Consider the following 20700-nt stretch of genomic DNA (forward strand, 5'->3'; position numbering starts at 1 on the left):
CTCCACTAACCTCCACTTTCTGGGTCTTCAGATGTCTGTGTGCTGCCTACGGCTCCTACTAGTAATGATGATGATGATGATGAAGAGGTCAGGAAGCTTAAGGTGTGTATTGAGCTGAAGGGGCTCTGCCTCCGCAAGCCCACCGCCTCCTCCCCCGAGAGACCAGAGGTCAAAGAGGAGGCGTGGTCATCACATCACAGCCCTTCCTCCCTGCCCCGGACCCGTGCCCAAGCCCCGCCCCCGCGGGACAGGAAGTTCAAGGTTGACCTGGAAGTGAAACCTCTGCCACAGAAACCAGAGATCACGAAGAGCTGGGCCAGAGAGATGCTGGCTAACGGAGATGCTAAACGCGGTAGGCACACTGAAGGTTGCAGTCTGTCTGTCTGTGATTGTGATTTTTCTGTTGCCTAGTCGCCAGTGATGGTGGGCTGTTACTGCTGCTGGATACAGTATAGAGCAGTCTTGTGGTAAGATGTCCCATTTCCTTTATCTGGACCCTTAAAATCTCCTCCTTGATGGTGGTGTTGAAACCACAGAAGTGAATCTCTGCTCTTTATGGTTTAGCCTTCAATATCAATGTGCTTTGTGATGTCACTTCCTCTCTGTTAGCAGTGTGGTCATCCTACCAGGGTTCAGGGACATGAAGGGATGTAGGACACTTCCTTCTGGGTCCAGGGGGCCTGTGGACATCTCTTTAGGGTGTTAGAAAGGCTGTCCCTGTGGTTCTCTCTCTCCGGGTTGAAGAGCTCTGGAGAACACATAGCATTATGAGTAGTGTGCCTAGCTTGAGGGGAGAGAGTGTTTGAAGGAGAGCATGTGCGCATGCCAATTCAAAATATGGGGGCAGGTGTAATGTGACTAACGTGATGAATGACTGTTTCCCCTCGAGGCCAGTCAAATAGAGAGATATAAAGAGAAACAGAACGAAGGACTGTTAAGGTAGGGCTTTCCCTGTGCTCACACCATAGCTGAGAAAAAGTGAGAGATGAATAGATTAAGAAAGAGTGGGGGATTAGAGAAGGAGAGTAAGAAAGGGGATTACCTGGGGTGTATTCATTACGCTGTGGAAAACGTTTAGTCTGTTGCAAAATGTGTTTGTGTGTGTGCCTCCCAGACAGATGTTCATCCTCATTAATAAATCAGCACACATAGAGAGCTAATAGATCTTTATCTCCTCGCCCCTAACCTTCAGGGTCTCTGTCTCCTCGCCCCTAACCTTCAGGGTCTCTGTCTCCTCGCCCCTAACCTTCAGGGTCTCTGTCTCCTCGCCCCTAACCTTCAGGGTCTCTGTCTCCTCGCCCCTAACCTTCAGGGTCTCTGTCTCCTCGCCCCTAACCTTCAGGGTCTCTGTCTCCTCGCCCCTAACCTTCAGGGTCTCTGTCTCCTCGCCCCTAACCTTCAGGGTCTCTGTCTCCTCGCCCCTAACCTTCAGGGTCTCTATCTCCTCGCCCCTAACCTTCAGGGTCTCTGTCTCCTCGCCCCTAACCTTCAGGGTCTCTGTCTCCTCGCCCCTAACCTTCAGGGTCTCTGTCTCCTCGCCCCTAACCTTCAGGGTCTCTGTCTCCTCGCCCCTAACCTTCAGGGTCTCTGTCTCCTCGCCCCTAACCTTCAGGGTCTCTGTCTCCTCGCCCCTAACCTTCAGGGTCTCTGTCTCCTCGCCCCTAACCTTCAGGGTCTCTGTCTCCTCGCCCCTAACCTTCAGGGTCTCTGTCTCCTCGCCCCTAACCTTCAGGGTCTCTGTCTCCTCGCCCCTAACCTTCAGGGTCTCTGTCTCCTCGCCCCTAACCTTCAGGGTCTCTGTCTCCTCGCCCCTAACCTTCAGGGTCTCTGTCTCCTCGCCCCTAACCTTCAGGGTCTCTGTCTCCTCGCCCCTAACCTTCAGGGTCTCTGTCTCCTCGCCCCTAACCTCCAGGGTCTCTGTCTCCTCGCCCCTAACCTCCAGGGTCTCTGTCTCCTCGCCCCTAACCTCCAGGGTCTCTGTCTCCTCGCCCCTAACCTTCAGGGTCTCTGTCTCCTCGCCCCTAACCTTCAGGGTCTCTGTCTCCTCGCCCCTAACCTCCAGGCCCTCTGTCTCCTCGCCCCTAACCTTCAGGGTCTCTGTCTCCTCGCCCCTAACCTTCAGGGTCTCTGTCTCCTCGCCCCTAACCTTCAGGGTCTCTGTCTCCTCGCCCCTAACCTTCAGGGTCTCTGTCACCTCGCCCCTAACCTTCAGGGTCTCTGTCTCCTCGCCCCTAACCTTCAGGGTCTCTGTCTCCTCGCCCCTAACCTTCAGGGTCTCTGTCTCCTCGCCCCTAACCTTCAGGGTCTCTGTCTCCTCGCCCCTAACCTTCAGGGTCTCTGTCTCCTCGCCCCTAACCTTCAGGGTCTCTGTCTCCTCGCCCCTAACCTTCAGGGTCTCTGTCTCCTCGCCCCTAACCTTCAGGGTCTCTGTCTCCTCGCCCCTAACCTTCAGGGTCTCTGTCTCCTCGCCCCTAACCTTCAGGGTCTCTGTCTCCTCGCCCCTAACCTTCAGGGTCTCTGTCTCCTCGCCCCTAACCTTCAGGGTCTCTGTCTCCTCGCCCCTAACCTTCAGGCCCTCTGTCTCCTCGCCCCTAACCTTCAGGGTCTCTGTCTCCTCGCCCCTAACCTTCAGGGTCTCTGTCTCCTCGCCCCTAACCTTCAGGGTCTCTGTCTCCTCGCCCCTAACCTTCAGGGTCTCTGTCTCCTCGCCCCTAACCTTCAGGGTCTCTGTCACCTCGCCCCTAACCTTCAGGGTCTCTGTCTCCTCGCCCCTAACCTTCAGGGTCTCTGTCTCCTCGCCCCTAACCTTCAGGGTCTCTGTCTCCTCGCCCCTAACCTTCAGGGTCTCTGTCTCCTCGCCCCTAACCTTCAGGGTCTCTGTCTCCTCGCCCCTAACCTTCAGGGTCTCTGTCGCCTCGCCCCTAACCTTCAGGGTCTCTGTCTCCTCGCCCCTAACCTTCAGGGTCTCTGCCTCCTCGCCCCTAACCTTCAGGGTCTCTGTCTCCTCGCCCCTAACCTTCAGGCTCTTTGTCTCCTCGCCCCTAACCTTCAGGGTCTCTGTCTCCTCGCCCCTAACCTTCAGGGTCTCTGTCTCCTCGCCCCTAACCTTCAGGGTCTCTGTCTCCTCGCCCCTAACCTTCAGGGTCTCTGTCTCCTCGCCCCTAACCTTCAGGGTCTCTGTCTCCTCGCCCCTAACCTTCAGGGTCTCTATCTCCTCACCCCTAACCTTCAGGGTCTCTGTCTCCTCGCCCCTAACCTTCAGGGTCTCTGTCTCCTCGCCCCTAACCTTCAGGGTCTTTGTCTCCTCACCCCTAACCTTCAGGGTCTCTGTCTCCTCGCCCCTAACCTTCAGGGTCTTTATCTCCTCGCCCCTAACCTTCAGGCCCTCTGTCTCTCTGTAACCTGCATTATTTCTCTCCCTCTCTGTCCTGTAGTTGGATTACTCCCTTTGACCCAGCAGAGGGACAGATCGGCCCCCCAGGGGCCCTTGATGGGACCAGGCTGTGACCGGGGATCCAAGGAGCCCAGGAGAGGAGGGGTGGGGGTGAAGACTGTGGGTCAGTTCCCCCTCCCCTCTGCCCCAGAGCCCCCCACCGGAGACACCACCTCTCTCAAGCTCCGTCGTCATGGTGACATGGACAAACCCAAAGGCAAGCGGCCGTGCAAGACCAAACACACCAGCCAGAGGGAGAGGGAGAGGGAGATGGAGCGGAGGAGAGAGCTGCTGAATGGAGCTAGCAACCAGCACGGCAGCACTGATCTGGGAGCAGCTCTGGTGGACAAGGTGAGAGTGGTGGTGTCAGCATTCAGATTCCAGATTTAACAGGCTGGAAAGGTGACAGGAAGTGGATTGCGGTGGCAAGAGGAGGGAGGAAGTGAAAGAGAAAAGGAGTACGAAGGGAGATGGAGAGAGGGAATAAGACCGAGCGAGAGATGAAATACCTTTACAATATCTAGAGGGCTGCTGCTTCTCTGACCCTTTTCTGCCCTGGAAAACTCCCTGTGGTGTGTGTGTGTGTGTGTTTATCTCCAGCTTGAAGTGTGTGTTATTGTGTAAAACAATGCCAACACCGTGTGTACGCGCATTCTTTACATAACGAGAAAACCCTGGAGCTTTTCAGCAGTAGACTTGGCGGTGAGGACTCAATTACACACACACACACACACACAGGAATGTGGCAGCCGCGGCAAAGCATCTGAAGCGCCTGATTTGCAAAGGAAAAAGAGGTTGTTGTTTTCTGCTCTCACCTCGCCCGGATAGCGACAGCTGCTCCGTCTCCAATACCACTGGGGGTACACACACACACGTTGTGAGAGGGAACAGCTTTGTCTGTGAGCAGTTGTTTGTCTGTGAGTAGTTAATTGGAATGTGTGTGTGAGTTCTCTCTAACCCCTCCTCCTCCTGTCAGGTCAGTGAGCAGTGTGCTCGGAGGAAAAGACCCTCTTCTCCCCTCCATTACCTCGGCTCTCCGGTCAAGCCCTGTTCCCCCGCAACGCGGCCCCTCTCCCTACCCCCCCTGTTGAACGGCAGTGGGACTGTCCCACCAGAGAAAGCAGGGGTGACGAGGGCACCCCCTGCTGAGCCTCCTGTGGTGCGGCCCATCCCCCCTGAGGCACGGAGACTAATCGTGAACAAGAATGCTGGAGAGACGTTGTTACAGAGAGCGGCACGGCTCGGATACGAGGTAAGACAAACTCTCTCTCTCTGTCTCCTCTCTCTCTGTCTCCTCTCTTTCTCTGTCTCCTCCCTCTCTCTCTGTCTCCTCCCTCTCTCTCTGTCTCCTCCCTCTCTCTCTGTCTCCTCCCTCTCTCTCTGTCTCCTCCCTCTCTCTCTGTCTCCTCCCTCTCTCTCTGTCTCCTCCCTCTCTCTCTGTCTCCTCCCTCTCTCTCTGTCTCCTCCCTCTCTGTCTCCTCTCTCTCTCTGTCTCCTCCCTCTCTCTCTGTCTCCTCCCTCTCTCTCTGTCTCCTCCCTCTCTCTCTGTCTCCTCCCTCTCTCTCTGTCTCCTCTGTCTCCTCTCTCTCTCTGTTTCCTCTCTCCCTCTGTCTCCTCTCTCCCTCTGTCTCCGCTCTCCCTCTGTCTCCGCTCTCCCTCTGTCTCCGCTCTGTACATACATTTTATTAAGTCATACACCTTACCACCAAGCCCACTTTGGAGAATTTTGTAGAATAGCCCTTTGTGCCAAATAGAATCAAATGCTTTTTTAAAGTCAATAAAGCAAGCAAAGATTTTGCCCTCTTTTTTTTGGTGGACGTTATTAATTAGTGTGTGTAAGGTGTATATGGTCAGTAGTGCGATGGTTAGGGAGAAAGCCAATTTGACATTTACTTATTACATTTTTTTCTTGAAGAAAGGTTTGAATTCTTGAATTCAAAATGCTACAGAAAACCTTTCCCAAGTTACTGTTTATGCAAATTCCCCTGTAATTATTGGGGTCTGATTTGTCTCCACTTTTGTGGATAGGGGAGATGAGCCCCTGGTTCCAGACATCAGGGAAGCAGCCAGAAGTTAAAACCATGTTGAACAGTTTAAGCACAGCATTTTGCAACTCAGGTGTGCTGTTTTTCAGCATTTCATTTCTGATGTTGTCTAGACCACAAGCCTTCTTTGATTTAATAGATTTGAGCTTTTCATTTTGTTCTTGTTGGGTTATTGGGTAATCTAATGGATTTTGGTTGTTTTTAATGACTGATTCAAGGATGTTCCATTTTTCTTAAATTTCTAATTGGTTCTGTTGTAAGTCTTTTTGTGGGATGTTTTTGTATAGATTATCAAAATAAGTTTTCCAAATTCCTACATCTTGTATGGCTAATTCTTGTGGCTTTGTTGTGCTTAAATTGTTCCACATGTCCCAGAACTGATTTTGGTCAATTGCGTTTTCAAATTCATCAAGTGTCTTGTTGGTATAATTCAATTTCTTGCGTTTCAGCGTTTGTTTATACTGTTTGAGTTTCAAAGTATTCATATCGTAGCTCTGGGTTGTTTTGCTGCTTATGTTTTTCATTTGACATTTGTCTTAGGTGTTTTCTGATTGTTTTACATTCATTATCAAACCATTTATCAGAAACATTTTGTTTCTGATGTTGCATTTCTTTGGTTTTCTCAAATTTGCTTTCGATGCTGCTTTTTGGAATATGCAGTTGATGTTTTGAGTTGCCGAATTGACACCATCTTTATTGTTTTGGTATTGTGAGTTATTGAAAAACTGTATAGAGTTCATCATTTCATTTGAGTTCAACGTTTCAATGAATCTCTCTGCACTGTTTGGAGCCCATCTGTACGATGGGTTTATGTTGTAGAGTTTATTGGGCTGTTTTTTTGAATGAGTATTGCCGGTTAATTTCTTCAGAAACACGTTGATCTGACTGTGATCTGACAATGGTGTCTGTGGTCTGACAGTGAATGCACTAATGGAGGAGGGGTCAATGTCAGTGATGGCATAATCGACTACACTTGTCCCAAGAGCTGAGCAGTAAGTAAACTGACCTAAAGAGTCCCCTCTGATTCTACCATTAAGCATGTACAGGCCTAAGGCTCGACAGAGATGCACTAACTCCTTCCCATTTTTGTTCAGTATTTGGTCAGGACTGTTCCTATTATTTATAATAGGGCTACTGTACAAGGAGGGGTGTCCAAATATGTGGTGGTTACCTCCCGCATCCGTGTAGTCAGGCTCAGAACCTGTTCTTGCATTGAAATCTCCACAAAGAAGCACTTTACCCTCTGCCTGAAATGTAACGATTTCTGTGTAGAGATTGTGGAAAAACTGATCATCATAATATGGTGAATCTGAAGGAGGAGCATAAGCTGCACATATGTATACATCATTGTCACAGTAGATTGTATCTTTTAAGTTTTAGCCAAATGTGACTGGTACCTTTTTTTCATTTCATTCAGTGCTAAGTCCTGCTTATGCCAAATGATGATTCCACCTGAGTCTCGGCCCCGTTGAACATTTTTATGTTTGATTGATGGTAGTAAACTTTCTCTATAGCCTGAGGGACACTGAGTATCTATGTCTCCACGACACCATGTTTCCAGTAGGATTATGATGTCCTGTCCCTTGATGTTTTTAATCAATTCTGGATTTGTTGTTTTATAACCAAAATGTGAAGAGTATAGGCCCTGGATATTCCAAGAGCTGATAGTTAATGATCTCATTTATAATAAGTGATATTCACTGGTTTGAGTAAAGTACATTGAAAATAATAACATACATACATACATACATACATACATACATGCATGCATACATACATACATACATACATACATACATACATACATACACTACTATAATACCAGTGCCAATAAAATTAAGAATAGTTGTAAACAAATGAATAAGAATGGAATAAGATTGCACAAAAAATAAGTACAATGCGATCTGCAACCGTGTGTGTGTGTGTGTGTGTGTGTGTGTGTGTGTGTGTGTGTGAATTAAAGGGTCTGTCTAGCTCAGTAGTCTGCATATTAGTTGCAGTAGTTGGTGCACCTCTCCTATCTCTGATTGTTCTGGGTGTCTTTTGCCAGAGGTTACCTCAGCATATGTAGGCTGATGATCTGAATGATACATGGTGTGGACTGCATCATGTGGTGTACTTCTCTGAAGGACAGTGTTCTGTCCCACCCTGGAGTAGTGGTCAGAGCTGTGTTGTGATGGGCCAGGTCCAGTAGAGCTGTGTTGTGATGGGCCAGGTCCAGTAGAGCTGTGTTGTGATGGGCCTGGTCCAGTAGAGCTGTGTTGTGATGGGACGGGTCTAGTAGAGCTGTGTTGTGATGGGCCAGGTCTAGTAGAGCTGTGTTGTGATGGGACGGGTCTAGTAGAGCTGTGTTGTGATGGGACGGGTCCAGTAGAGCTGTGTTGTGATGGGCCTGGTCCAGTAGAGCTGTGTTGTGATGGGACGGGTCAAGTAGAGCTGTGTTGTGATGGGACGGGTCAAGTAGAGCTGTGTTGTGATGGGACGGGTCTAGTAGAGCTGTGTTGTGATGGGACGGGTCTAGTAGAGCTGTGTTGTGATGGGCCGGGTCTAGTAGAGCTTTCTTGTGATGGGCCGGGTCTAGTAGAGCTGTGTAGTAGAGCTGCCTCCCTCCGTCTGCCTCCGTCCGCCTCCCTCCGCCTCCGTCCGCCTCCCTCCGTCCGTCCGCCTCCCTCCGTCCGTCCGCCTCCCTCCGTCCGTCTCCGTCCGTCCGTCTGCCTCCCTCCGTCCGTCTCCCTCCGTCCGTCTCCCTCCGTCCGTCTGCCTCCGTCCGTCCGTCTGCCTCCGTCCGTCTGTCTGCCTCCGTCCGTCCGCCTGCCTCCGTCCGCCTGCCTCCGTCCGCCCGCCTGCCTCCGTCCGCCCGCCTGCCTCCGTCCGCCTACCTGCCTCCGTCCGCCTACCTGCCTCCGTCCGCCTGCCTGCCTCCGTCCGCCTGCCTCCCTCCGTCCGCCTCCCTCCCTCTGTCTGCCTGCCTCCCTCTGTCTGCCTGCCTCCCTCTGTCTGCCTGCCTCCCTCTGTCTGCCTGCCTCCCTCTGTCTGCCTGCCTCCCTCCGTCCGTCCGTCTCCCTCCGTCCGTCTCCGTCCGTCCGTCTGCCTCCCTCCGTCTGCCTCCCTCCGTCCGCCTCCCTCCGTCCGTCTGCCTCCGTCCGTCCGCCTGCCTCCGTCCGTCCGCCTGCCTCCGTCCGCCTGCCTGCCTCCGTCCGCCTGCCTGCCTCCGTCCGCCTGCCTGCCTCCGTCCGCCTGCCTCCCTCCGTCTGCCTCCCTCTGTCTGCCTCCCTCCCTCTGTCTGCCTCCCTCCCTCTGTCTGCCTGCCTCCCTCTGTCTGCCTGCCTGCCTCCCTCTGTCTGCCTGCCTCCCTCCGTCCGTCTCCGTCCGTCTCCGTCCGTCCGTCTGCCTCCCTCCGTCCGCCTCCCTCCGTCCGCCTCCCTCCGTCCGTCTGCCTCCGTCCGTCCGCCTGCCTCCGTCCGCCTGCCTGCCTCCGTCCGCCTGCCTGCCTCCGTCCGTCCGCCTGCCTGCCTCCGTCCGCCTGCCTCCCTCCGTCTGCCTCCCTCCGTCTGCTTGCCTCCCTCCGTCTGCTTGCCTCCCTCCGTCTGTCTGCCTCCCTCCGTCCGTCTGCCTCCCTCCGTCCGTCTGCCTCCCTCCGTCCGTCTGCCTCCCTCCGTCCGTCTGCCTCCCTCCGTCCGTCTGCCTCCCTCCGTCCGTCTGCCTCCCTCCGTCCGTCCGCCTCCCTCCGTCCGTCCGCCTCCCTCCGTCTGCCTCCCTCCCTCCGTCTGCCTCCCTCCCTCCGTCCGTCTGCCTCCCTCCGTCCGTCTGCCTCCCTCCGTCCGTCTGCCTTCCTCCCTCCGTCCGTCTGCCTTCCTCCGTCCGTCCGTCTGCCTCCCTCCCTCCGTCCGTCTGCCTCCCTCCCTCCCTCCGTCCGTCTGCCTCCCTCCCTCCGTCCGTCTGCCTCCCTCCCTCCGTCCGTCTGCCTCCCTCCGTCCGTCTGCTTCCCTCCCTATGTCTGTCTGCTTCCCTCCCTATGTCTTTCTGCTTCCCTCCCTATGTCTTTCTGCTTCCCTCTCTCCGTCTGCCTCCCTCTCTCCGTCTGCCTCCCTCTCTCCGTCTGCCTCCCTCTCTCCGTCCGTCTGCCTCCGTCCGTCCGTCTGCCTCCGTCCGTCCGTCTGCCTCCGTCCGTCCGTCTGCCTCCGTCCGTCCGTCTGCCTCCCTCCGTCCGTCCGCCTCCCTCCGTCCGCCTCCCTCCCTCCGTCCGCCTCCCTCCCTCCCTCCGTCCGTCCGCCTCCCTCCCGTCGTCTGTAGCCTCCCTCCCTCCGTCCGTCTGTCCGCCTCCCTCCGTCCGTCTGTCCGCCTCCCTCCGTCCGTCTGTCCGCCTCCCTCCGCCTCCCTCCCTCTGTCCGCCTCCGTCCCTCTGTCCGCCTCCCTCCGTCTGTCCGCCTCCCTCCCTCCCTCCGTCTGTCTCCGTCCGTCTGCCTCCCTCCGTCTGTAGCCTCCCTCCCTCCGCCTCCCTCCCTCCGTCTGTAGCCTCCCTCCGTCCGTCGCCTCCCTCCGTCTGTCCGCCTCCCCCTCCGTCTGTCCGCCTCCCTCCCTCCGCTCCCTCCGTCCGCCTCCCTCCCTCCGTCTGTCCGCCTCCCTCCCTCCGTCTGTCTGCCTCCATCCGTCTGTCTGCCTCCCTCCGTCTGCCCGCCTTCCTCCGTCTGCCTCCCTCCGCCTCCCTCCCTCCGTCTGTCCTCCTCCCTCCTTCCTCCGTCTGTCCGCCTCCCTCCCTCCGTCTGTCCTGCCTCCCTCCCTCCGTCTGTCCGCCTCCCTCCCTCCGTCTGTCCGCCTCCCTCCCTCCGTCTGTCCACCTCCCTCCGTCTGCCTCCCTCCGTCTGCCTGCCTCCCTCCCTCCCTCCGTCTGCCTGCCTCCCTCCGCCCGCTCCGTCCGTCCGCCCTCCTCCGTCCGCCCTCCTCCGTCCGCCCTCCCTCCGTCCGCCGCCTCCCTCCCTCCGCCACCTCCCTCCCTCCCTCCGTCCCTCCCTCCCTCCCTCCCTCCGTCTGCCTCCCTCCCTCCGTCTGCCTGCCTCCCTCCGTCTGCCTGCCTCCCTCCGTCTGCCTGCCTCCCTCCGTCTGCCTGCCTCCCTCCGTCTGCCTGCCTCCCTCCCTCCGTCTGCCTGCCTCCCTCCCTCCGTCTGCCTGCCTCCGTCCGCCTGCCTCCGTCCGGCCGCCCTCCTCCGGCCGCCCTCCTCCGTCCGCCCTCCTCCGTCCGCCCTCCTCCGTTCGCCCCCCTCCCTCCGTCTGCCTCCCTCCCTCCGTCTGCCTCCCTCCCTCCGTCTGCCTCCCTCCCTCCGTCTGCCTCCCTCCCGTCTGTCTGCCTCCCTGCCTCCCTCCGTCTGCCTCCCTCCGTCTGCCTCCCTCCCTCCGTCTGCGTCCCTCCCTCCGTCTGTCTGCCCTCCCTCCGTCTGCCTCCCTCCCTCCCTCCGTCTGCCTCCCTCCCTCCGTCTCCCTCCCTCCCTCCGTCTGTCCGCCTCCCTCCCTCCGTCTGTCCGCCTCCTCCCTCCGTCTGTCCGCCTCCCTCCGTCTGTCCGCCTACCTCCCTCCCTCCGTCTGTCTCCGTCCGTCTGCCTCCCTCCGTCCGTCTGCCTCCCTCCGTCTGTAGCCTCCCTCCGTCTGTGCCTCCCTCCGTCGTCCTCTCCTCCCTCCCTCCGTCTGTCTGCCTCCCTCCCTCCGTCTGTCTGCCTCCCTCCCTCCGTCTGTCTGCCTCCCTCCGTCTGTCTGCCTCCATCCGTCTGTCTGCCTCCTCCGTCTGCCCGCCTTCCTCCGTCTGCCTCCCTCCGTCTGTCCTCCTCCCTCCCTTCCTCCGTCTGTCCGCCCTCCCTCCGTCTGTCCGCCTCCCTCCCTCCGTCTGTCCGCCTCCCTCCCTCCGTCTGTCCGCCTCCCTCCCTCCGTCTGTCCACCTCCCTCCGTCTGCCTCCCTCCGTCTGTAGCCTCCCTCCGTCTGCCCGTCTGCCTCCGCCTGCCTCCCTCCGTCTGCCTCCCTCCGTCTGCCTCCCCTCCCTCCGTCTGCCTGCCAGCCTCCCTCCGTCTGCCTGCCAGCCTCCCTCCGTCTGCCTGCCAGCCTCCCTCCGTCTGCCTGCCAGCCTCCCTCCGTCTGCCTGCCTCCCTCCGTCTGCCTCCCTCCGTCTGCCTGCCTTCCTCCCTCCGTCTGCCTGCCTCCCTCCGCCCGCTCCGTCCGTCCGCCCTCCTCCGTCCGCCCTCCTCCGTCCGCCCTCCTCCGTCCGCCCTCCTCCGTCCGCCTCCCTCCGTCCGCCTCCCTCCCTCCCTCCGTCTGCCTCCCTCCTCCCTCCGTCTGCCTGCCTCCCTCCCTCCGCCTGCCTCCCTCCCTCCGTCTGCCTGCCTCCCTCCGCCTGCCTCCGTCCGTCCGCCCTCCTCCGTCCGCCCTCCTCCGTCCGCCCTCCTCCGTCCGCCCTCCTCCGTCCGCCCCCCTCCGTCCGCCTCCCTCCGCCTCCCTCCCTCCGCCTCCCTCCCTCCGTCTCCCTCCCTCCGTCTGCCTCCCTCCCTCCGTCTGCCTCCCTCCCTCCGTCTGCCTCCCTCCCTCCCTCCGTCTGCCTCCCTCCCTCCGTCTGCCTCCCTCCCTCCGTCTGCCTCCCTCCCTCCCTCCGTCTGCCTCTCTCCCTCCCTCCGTCTGCCTCTCTCCCTCCCTCCGTCTGCCTCTCTCCCTCCCTCCGTCTGCCTCTCTCCCTCCCTCTGCCTCCCTCCCTCCGCCTCCCTCCCTCCGTCTGTCCGCCTCCCTCCCTCCGTCTGTCCGCCTCCCTCCCTCCGTCTGTCCGCCTACCTCCCTCCGTTTGTCCGCCTCCCTCCCTCCGTCTGTCCGCCTCCCTCCGTCTGTCCGCCTCCCTCCCTCCCTCCGTCTGTCTCCGTCCGTCTGCCTCCCTCCGTCTGTAGCCTCCCTCCGTCTGTCTGCCTCCCTCCCTCCGTCTGTCTGCCTCCCTCCCTCCGTCTGTCTGCCTCCGTCCCTCCGTCTGTCTGCCTCCGTCCCTCCGTCTCGTCTGCCTCCCTCCCTCCGTCTGTCTGCCTCCGTCCCTCCGTCTGTCTGCCTCCGTCCCTCCGTCTGTCTGCCTCCGTCCCTCCGTCTGTCTGCCTCCGTCCCTCCGTCTGTCTGCCTCCGTCCCTCCGTCTGTCTGCCTCCGTCCCTCCGTCTGTCTGCCTCCGTCCCGTCTGTCTGCCTCCCTCAGTCTGCCTCCCTCTGTCTGTCTGCCTCCCTCCGTCTGTCCGCCTGCCTCCCTCCGTCTGTCCGTCTGCCTCCCTGCCTCCCTCACTCCGTCTGCCTCCCTCACTCCGTCTGCCTCCCTCACTCCGTCTGCCTCCCTCCCTCCGTCTGCCTGCCTCCCTCCGTCTGCCTCCCTCCCTCCGTCTGCCTGCCTCCCTCCCTCCGTCTGCCTGCCTGCCTCCCTCCCTCCGTCTGCCTGCCTCCCTCCCTCCCTCCGTCTGCCTGCCTCCCTCCCTCCCTCCGTCTGCCTGCCTCCCTCCCTCCCTCCGTCTGCCTGCCTGCCTCCCTCCGTCTGCCTGCCTGCCTCCCTCCGTCTGCCTGCCTGCCTCCCTCCGTCTGCCTGCCTGCCTCCCTCCGTCTGCCTGCCTGCCTCCCTCCGTCTGCCTGCCTGCCTCCCTCCGTCTGCCTGCCTCCCTCCGTCTGCCTGCCTCCCTCCGTCTGCCTGCCTCCCTCCGTCTGCCTGCCTGCCTCCCTCCGTCTGCCTGCCTCCCTCCGTCTGCCTGCCTGCCTCCGTCCGTCTGCCTCCCTCCGTCCGTCTGCCTGCCTCCCTCCGTCTGCCTCCCTCCCTCCGTCTGCCTGCCTCCCTCCGTCTGCCTGCCTCCCTCCGTCTGCCTGCCTGCCTGCCTCCCTCCGTCTGCCTGCCTGCCTGCCTCCCTCCGTCTGCCTGCCTCCCTCCCTCCCTCCGTCTGTCCGCCTCCCTCCCTCCCTCCGTCTGTCCGCCTGCCTCCCTCCCTCCGTCTGTCTCCGTCCGTCTGCCTCCCTCCGTCTGTAGCCTCCCTCCCTCCGTCTGCCTGCCTGCCTCCCTCCGTCTGCCTCCCTCCGTCTGCCTCCCTCCGTCTGCCTGCCTCCCTCCCTCTGTCTTCCTCCCTCCCTCCCTCCGTCTGCCTCCCTCCCTCCCTCCGTCTGCCTCCCTCCGTCTGCCTGCCTCCCTCCGTCTGTCTGCCTGCCTCCCTCCGTCTGCCTGCCTCCCTCCGTCTGCCTGCCTGCCTCCCTCCGTCTGCCTGCCTCCCTTCCGTCTGCCTGCCTCCCTCCGTCTGTCTGCCTCCCTCCCTCCGTCTGCCTCCCTCCGTCCGCCTGCCTCCCTCCGTCTGCCTGCCTCCCTCCGTCTGCCTGCCTGCCTGCCTCCCTCCGTCTGCCTGCCTGCCTGCCTCCCTCCGTCTGCCTGCCTGCCTGCCTCCCTCCGTCTGCCTGCCTGCCTGCCTCCCTCCGTCTGCCTGCCTCCCTCCCTCCCTCCGTCTGTCCGCCTCCCTCCCTCCCTCCGTCTGTCCGCCTGCCTCCCTCCCTCCGTCTGTCTCCGTCCGTCTGCCTCCCTCCGTCTGTAGCCTCCCTCCCTCCGTCTGCCTGCCTGCCTCCCTCCGTCTGCCTCCCTCCGTCTGCCACCCTCCCTCCCTCCGTCTGCCTCCCTCCCTCCCTCCGTCTGCCTCCCTCCGTCTGCCTCCCTCCCTCCGTCTGCCTGCCTCCCTCCGTCTGCCTGCCTCCCTCCGCCTGCCTCCGTCCGTCCGCCCTCCTCCGTCCGCCCTCCTCCGTCCGCCCTCCTCCGTCCGCCCTCCTCCGTCCGCCCTCCTCCGTCCGCCCTCCTCCGTCCGCCTCCCTCCCTCCGTCCGCCTCCCTCCCTCCCTCCGTCCGCCTCCCTCCCTCCCTCCGTCCGCCTCCCTCCCTCCCTCCCTCCGTCCGCCTCCCTCCCTCCGTCTGCCTCCCTCCCTCCCTCCGTCTGCCTCCCTCCCTTCCTCCCTCTGCCTCCCTCCCTCCGTCTGCCTCCCTCCCTCCCTCCGTCTGCCTCCCTCCCTCCCTCCGTCTGCCTCCCTCCCCCCCTCCGTCTGCCTCCCTCCCTCCGTCTGCCTCCCTCCCTCCGTCTGCCTCCCTCCCTCCGTCTGCCACCCTCCCTCGCTCCCTCCGTCTGCCTCCCTCCCTCCCTCTGTCCGTCTGCCTCCGTCCGTCCGTCTGCCTCCGTCCGTCCGTCCGCCTATCTCCGTCCGTCCGTCTGCCTATCTCCGTCCGTCCGTCTGCCTCTCTCCGTCCGTCCGTCTGCCTCTCTCCGTCCGTCCGTCTGCCTCTCTCCGTCCGTCCGTCTGCCTCTCTCCGTCCGTCCGCCTCCGTCCGCCCGCCTCCCTCCCTCCTTCTGTCTGCCTGCCTCCCTCCGCCCGCCCATCCGCCCACCTCCCTCCCTCCTTCTGTCTGCCTGCCTCCCTCCCTCTGTCTGCCTGCCTCCCTCCGTCCCTCCGTCCGCCTCCCTCCGTTTGTCCGCCCACCTCCCTCCCTCTTTCCCTCCCTCTGTCTGCCTGCCTCCATCCCTTCCTCTGTCTGTCTGTCTGCCTGCCTGCCTCCCTCCCTCCCTCTGCCTCCCTCCCTCTGCCTCCCTCCCTCTGCCTCCCTCTGCCTCCCTCCCTCCCTCTGTCTCCCTCCCTCTGTCTGCCTCCCTCCCTCCGTCTGCCTCCCTCCCTCCGTCTGCCTCCCTCCCTCCGTCTGCCTCCCTCCCTCCGTCTGGCTCCCTCCCTCCGTCTGCCTGCCTCCCTCCCTCCCTCTGCCTCCCTCCCTCCCTCTGCCTCCCTCCCTCTGCCTCCCTCCCTCTGTCTGCCTCCCTCCCTCTGTCTGCCTCCCTCCCTCTGTCCGCCTCCCTCCCTCCCTATGCCTGCCTCCCTCCCTCCCTATGCCTGCCTCCCTCCCTCCCTATGCCTGCCTCCCTCCCTCCCTATGCCTGCCTCCCTCCCTCCCTATGCCTGCCTGCCTCCCTCCCTCCCCCTGTCTGCCTGCCTACCTCCCTCCCTCCCCCTGTCGGTCTGCCTGCCTCCCTCCCCCTGTCTGTCTGCCTGCCTCCCTCCCTCCCCCTGTCTGTCTGCCTGCCTCCCTCCCTCCCCCTGTCTGTCTGCCTGCCTCCCTCCCTCCCCCTGTCTGTCTGTCTGCCTCCCTCCCTCCCCCTGTCTGCCTGTCTGCCTCCCTCCCTCCCCCTGTCTGCCTGCCTCCCTCCCTCCCTCCCCCTGTCTGCCTGCCTCCCCTCCCTCCCCCTGTCTGCCTGCCTCCCTCCCTCCCTCCCCCTGTCTGTCTGCCTGCCTCCCTCCCTCCCTCCCTCTGTCTGCCTGCCTCCCTCTGTCTGCCTGCCTCCCTCTGTCTGCCTGCCTCCCTCTGTCTGCCTCCCCTCCCTCTGTCTGTCTGCCTCCCCTCCCTCTGTCTGTCTGCCTCCCTCCATCCGTCTGCCTGCCTGCCTCCCTCCCTCCGTCTGCCTGCCTGTCTGCCTCCCTCCCTCTGTCTGCCTCCTCCCTCCCTCCCTCCCTCTGCCTCCCTCTGCCTCCCTCCCTCTCCCTCCCTCTGCCTCCCTCCCTCTGCCTGCCTGCCTCCATCCCTCTGCCTCCCTCTGTCTGCCTCCCTCCCTCCCTCCCTCTGTCTGCCTCCCTCCCTCTGCCTGCCTGCCTCCCTCCCTCTGCCTCCCTCCCTCTGCCTGCCTCCCTCCCTCTGTCTGCCTCCCTGCCTCCCTCCCTCTGTCTGCCTCCCTCTGCCTCCCTCCCTCTGTCTGCCTCCCTCCCTCTGTCTGCCTCCCTCCCTCTGTCTGCCTCCCTCCCTCTGGCTGCCTCCCTCCCTCCCTCTGGCTGCCTGCCCTCCCTCCCTCTGGCTGCCTGCCTCCCTCCCTCTGGCTGCCTGCCTCCCTCCCTCTGGCTTCCTCCCTCCCTCTGGCTGCCTCCCTCCCTCCCTCTGTCTGCCTCCCTCCCTCTGGCTGCCTCCCTCCCTCTGGCTGCCTCCCTCCCTCTGTCTGCCTCCCTCCCTCTGTCTGCCTGCCTGCCTCCCTCCCTCTTTCTCGGTCTCCTCTCTCTCTCCCTCTTTCTCAGTCTCCTCCCTCTCTCTCTCTCTCGGTCGCCTCTCTCTCTCTCTCTCGGTCGCCTCTTGCCTCTCTCTCGGTCTCCTCTCTCTCTCTCGGTCGCCTCTCGCCTCTCTCTCTCTCTCTCTCTCGGTCGCCTCTCGCCTCTCTCTCTCTCTCTCTCTCGGTCTTCTCTCGCTCTCTCGCTCTCTCGCTCTCGCTCTCGCTCTCTCGGTCGCCTCTCTCTCTCTCTCGGTCGCCTCTCTCTCTCTCTCGGTCGCCTCTCTCTCTCTCTCGGTCGCCTCTCTCTCTCTCTCGGTCCTCTCTCTCTCTCTCGGTCCTCTCTCGGTCTCTCGCTCTCTCGGTCTCGTCGCTCTCTCGGTCTCCGCTCTCTCGGTCTCCGCTCTCTCGGTCGCCTCGGTCTCCGCTCTCTCTCTCTCTTCTGGGCTCTTTGCTATATTGCTGTAGAGGTTTAGAAAGTGATTTCTCCACATATCCCCATTTTGGATAGCCAATTCCTCCTGATGAGGTTTGTTTCATTTATTCCAATTCTCCCAGAAGTGGTTTGATTCTATGGATTCCTCAATTCCATCCAGCTGATTTCTAATGCGCTGTTCCTTTTTTGTTCTTAGGGTGTGTTTGTATTGCTTCAGTGTTTCCCCATATTGAAGGCTTATATTCATGTTGTCTGGTTCTGTGTTTTTGATTAGATATATTTCTCAATGACTTTCTTAGATTTTTGCAATCATTATCAAACCATTTTTCATTTTCTGTTATTTCTGGTTTGATCTTATGCTTCTTTCAATTAGCCAAGGAGGCTAATTTGTCAAATATAAAGTTTATGTTCCAAACGGCCAAATTTACACCTTCATTGCTGTAGGAGAATGTTAAGGCTAAAAAGTTGTCCAGGAGAGATTGTATTTTTTGGCTACTAATTGATTTTTGGTAGATGTCTGTACTGTTTGCACTCCATCTATAGGCCTGTTTAGTACCATGTCATTTATTGGGCCGTGATGCTTCATGGTTGGGTTCCGCTCTTCTCAGATACACTGTGATTTTACTGTGGTCTGAGAGAGGTGTTAGTGGGCTGACTGTGAAGGCTCTGAGAGACTCTGGGTTTAGGTCGGTGAGGTCTCTCTGCTGTAGTTCATTAAGTTAGACTGCTGCTAATTACCCCTCCTTTTCTGTATCCATTTCTTGTCTTTCTCGCCTCTGCAGCATGTGCACTTGGATGTGTGTGTGTGTGTGTGTGTGTGTGTGTGTAGGGTGTGCGTGTGTATGAGTGCAGTAATGAAAGGGTATGTATGGGGGTGTGTGCGCAGTTGTATATGTAGCGTGTGTGTGTGTGGCTGAAAGGTAAGCGCTGGGAGTATAATGGCCCTCTAATGTGCTAGTGGTAACAAGTGGTAACTGTGTTTAGCAGTGGTGGAGGCTGTTTTTCTTCATCTCTCACACAGACACGCAGGGCAGCAGCAGTAGCAGGGTAAGGAGAGGGGAGAGAGGGTAGAGGGAGAGTTCAGCAGTCAGCTCTGTGTAGTCTCAGGTTCTCTCACCATCCCTCCCTCTTTTTCTCTCCCCATCGCTCTCTCTCTCTTTCCCCATCGCTCCCTCCCTCCCTCTCTCTCTCATGAATCGCATCTCTTGTCTCTTACTGCCTGTGTGTGATAAGCCTGGGGCAGACACACACTGGTGTAACACAGTTCCTCTGGCCCCCTGCAAAGTCTGAGTTTTCCCCACAGCCACTCACAAAGTATAGACTACCGATCACTGTCCTTGGTTCTGAGATTGCGACGTCTGTCATATGACGTGGTGCTAGTGCTTCTAGTAACCTATAGCTTTGCTTTAATGGATTCATTTATATTTTTATCTGCTTGTCATTTTCTTATGTTAAGCCTAACGGTTTATGTTTCACGAAGCTATAGGCCTACGGTGTCGCAATGCTGCTATTTAGAATGATGGCTGGCGGCAATAAGTAATTAAAGTGGGAAATTCAAACATTGCAGACTGTAAAATGTGTTTTTGATGCAACCACATACTAATCAGTAACCAATAGATTTTATTTTGCATTTGTGCATTTGGAAAGTTTTCATACCCCTTTACTTTTTATACATTTATGTTACAGCCTTATTCTAAAATTGATTAAATAGTTTTTTCCCCTCATCAATCTAAACACAATACCCCAAGTATAACAAATAAAAACTGAAATATCACTATACATACACTACCGTTCAAAAGTTTGGGGTCACTTAGAAATGTCCTTGTTTTTGAAAGAAAAGCAATTGTTTTGTCCTTTAAAATAACATCAAATTGATCAGAAATACAGTGTAGACATTGTTAATGTTGTAAATGACTATTGTAACTGGAAACGGCATATATATATATATATATATATATATATATATATATATTTTTTTTTAAATGTCATATTTACATAGGCGTATAGAGGCCCATTATCAGCAACAATCACTCCTGTGTTCCAATGGCACGTTGTGTTAGCTAATCCAAGTTTATCATTTTAAAAGGCTAATTGATCATTAGGAAACCCTATTTGAAATTGTTAGCGCAGCTGAAAACTGTTGTTCTGATTAAAGAAGCTATAAACTGGCCTTCTTTAGACTAGTTCAGTATCTGGAACATCAGCATTCGAGTTTGATTACAGGCTCAAAATGACCAGAAACGAAGACCTTTCTTCTGAAACTCGTCAGTCTATTCTTGTTCTGAGAATTTAAGGCTATTCCATGTGAGAAATTGCCAAGAAACTTAAGATCTGGTACAACGCTGTGTACTACTCCCTTCACAGAGTAGCGCAAACTGGCTCTAACCAGAATAGAAAGGAGTGGGAGGCCCCGGTGCACAACTGAGCAAGAGGACAAGTACATTAGTGTCTAGTTGTAGAAACAGACACCTCAAGTTCTCAACTGGCAGCTTCATTAAATAATACCTGCAAAACACCAGTCTCAAAGTCAACAGTGAAGAGGCAACTCCGGGATGCTGGCCTTCTAGGCAGAGTTGCTAAGAAAAAGCCATATCTCAGACTGGCCAATAAAAATAAAAGATTAAGATGGGCAAAAGAACACAGACACTGGACAGAGGAACTCTGCCTAGAAGACCAGCATGTAGAAACATCTCAAGGATGATAAATTGAAATCTTTGCTGATGTGGTTATCTTTGGTCATTTGGCACCAGCTTGATCAGATGAAGCTTTTTAGCAGTGTTTTTGTGCACCACTTTGCCTTTTATTTATCCGTCTCCATCCGAGTCGGACCTGATTCACCTAACTTTTATGAGTTTGATAGCCAATTAGGTCAGGAGGCCAAGGCGGGCCGGCGCCGCTGAGAAAAATGTGTGTTAGATGTATGATAACCACAGCCACAAAGGCAAAATTGTCTATATCATAAAAATCCATGAAAACAAAAATTGGATTTTGGTCATCATTTAAAGTTAGGCTTTGGCATAAGGTTAGCAATGTGGATAAGTTTAGATTTAAAAATCACATTTTAAGAAGATTTCTGGTGACAATCAGCTTTGACTTGGTAACACAAACAGTCAGCAAGCAAGGAAAGCTAGCCTACAAAGCTGGAAGCTAGCAGTATCTTCTTGCATTGTAAAGTGTTCTAGCCTGTAATGGACATTGTTTGGCGAACAGTTTCAACATTTCTACATGCTGTGTTGCATTACTCAAGTGTGTTAACTCCCCTCTCAGGCTGCACAGAAGTTAACATGATACAGTCCAGACTCCCAGTGGTTCCTCAGGACAGACTAGAGTCAGTATGAGAGAGGAGATAACATGATACAGTCCAGACTCCCAGTGGTTCCTCAGGACAGACTAGAGGTCATTTGCAGGTCAGTTGGTAGAGCATGGTAATTGTAACAACAGGGTAGTTGGTTCAATTCCCGGGACCACCCATACGTAAATGTATGCTCGCATGACTAAGTTGCTTTGGATAATAGTGTCTGCTGTGTGTGTAGATAGATGGGTAGATAGATCGGTGGGGTTATAACTTTGTGGGTGTGGTAACTAGTGACGACCCATCTCACTTGACAGGTTAGCATTTCTCGTCATGAATCTTGTTCTGGAGGCAGCTCTGCAGAGTGGTCACTAGCTGGAAGAGCCACAAAGTCATAAAATCAGATTTTAAACCTAACCTTAAGCACACTACTAATCCTTGTTGCCTAACCTTAAATGAAGACCAAA

At 57.4% G+C, this 20700-nt stretch overlaps 1 protein-coding gene across 1 annotated transcript in view; it reads left to right on the plus strand.

Annotated features, from left to right (window-relative positions):
• LOC106586712 (BCL-6 corepressor) overlaps positions 1–20700 on the plus strand; it is a 96288-nt gene that overhangs the window by 41333 nt on the left and 34255 nt on the right. The window contains exons 7-9 of the mRNA XM_082969238.1: positions 18–352; positions 3435–3784; positions 4410–4685. Of these exons, the coding sequence (XP_082825364.1) occupies positions 18–352; positions 3435–3784; positions 4410–4685 (961 nt within the window). The remainder of the gene's footprint in view (positions 1–17; positions 353–3434; positions 3785–4409; positions 4686–20700) is intronic.

This window comes from Salmo salar, chromosome 25 (genome assembly GCF_965601325.2).
Source record: "Salmo salar chromosome 25, fSalSal1, whole genome shotgun sequence".
Lineage (NCBI taxonomy): Eukaryota > Metazoa > Chordata > Actinopteri > Salmoniformes > Salmonidae > Salmo > Salmo salar.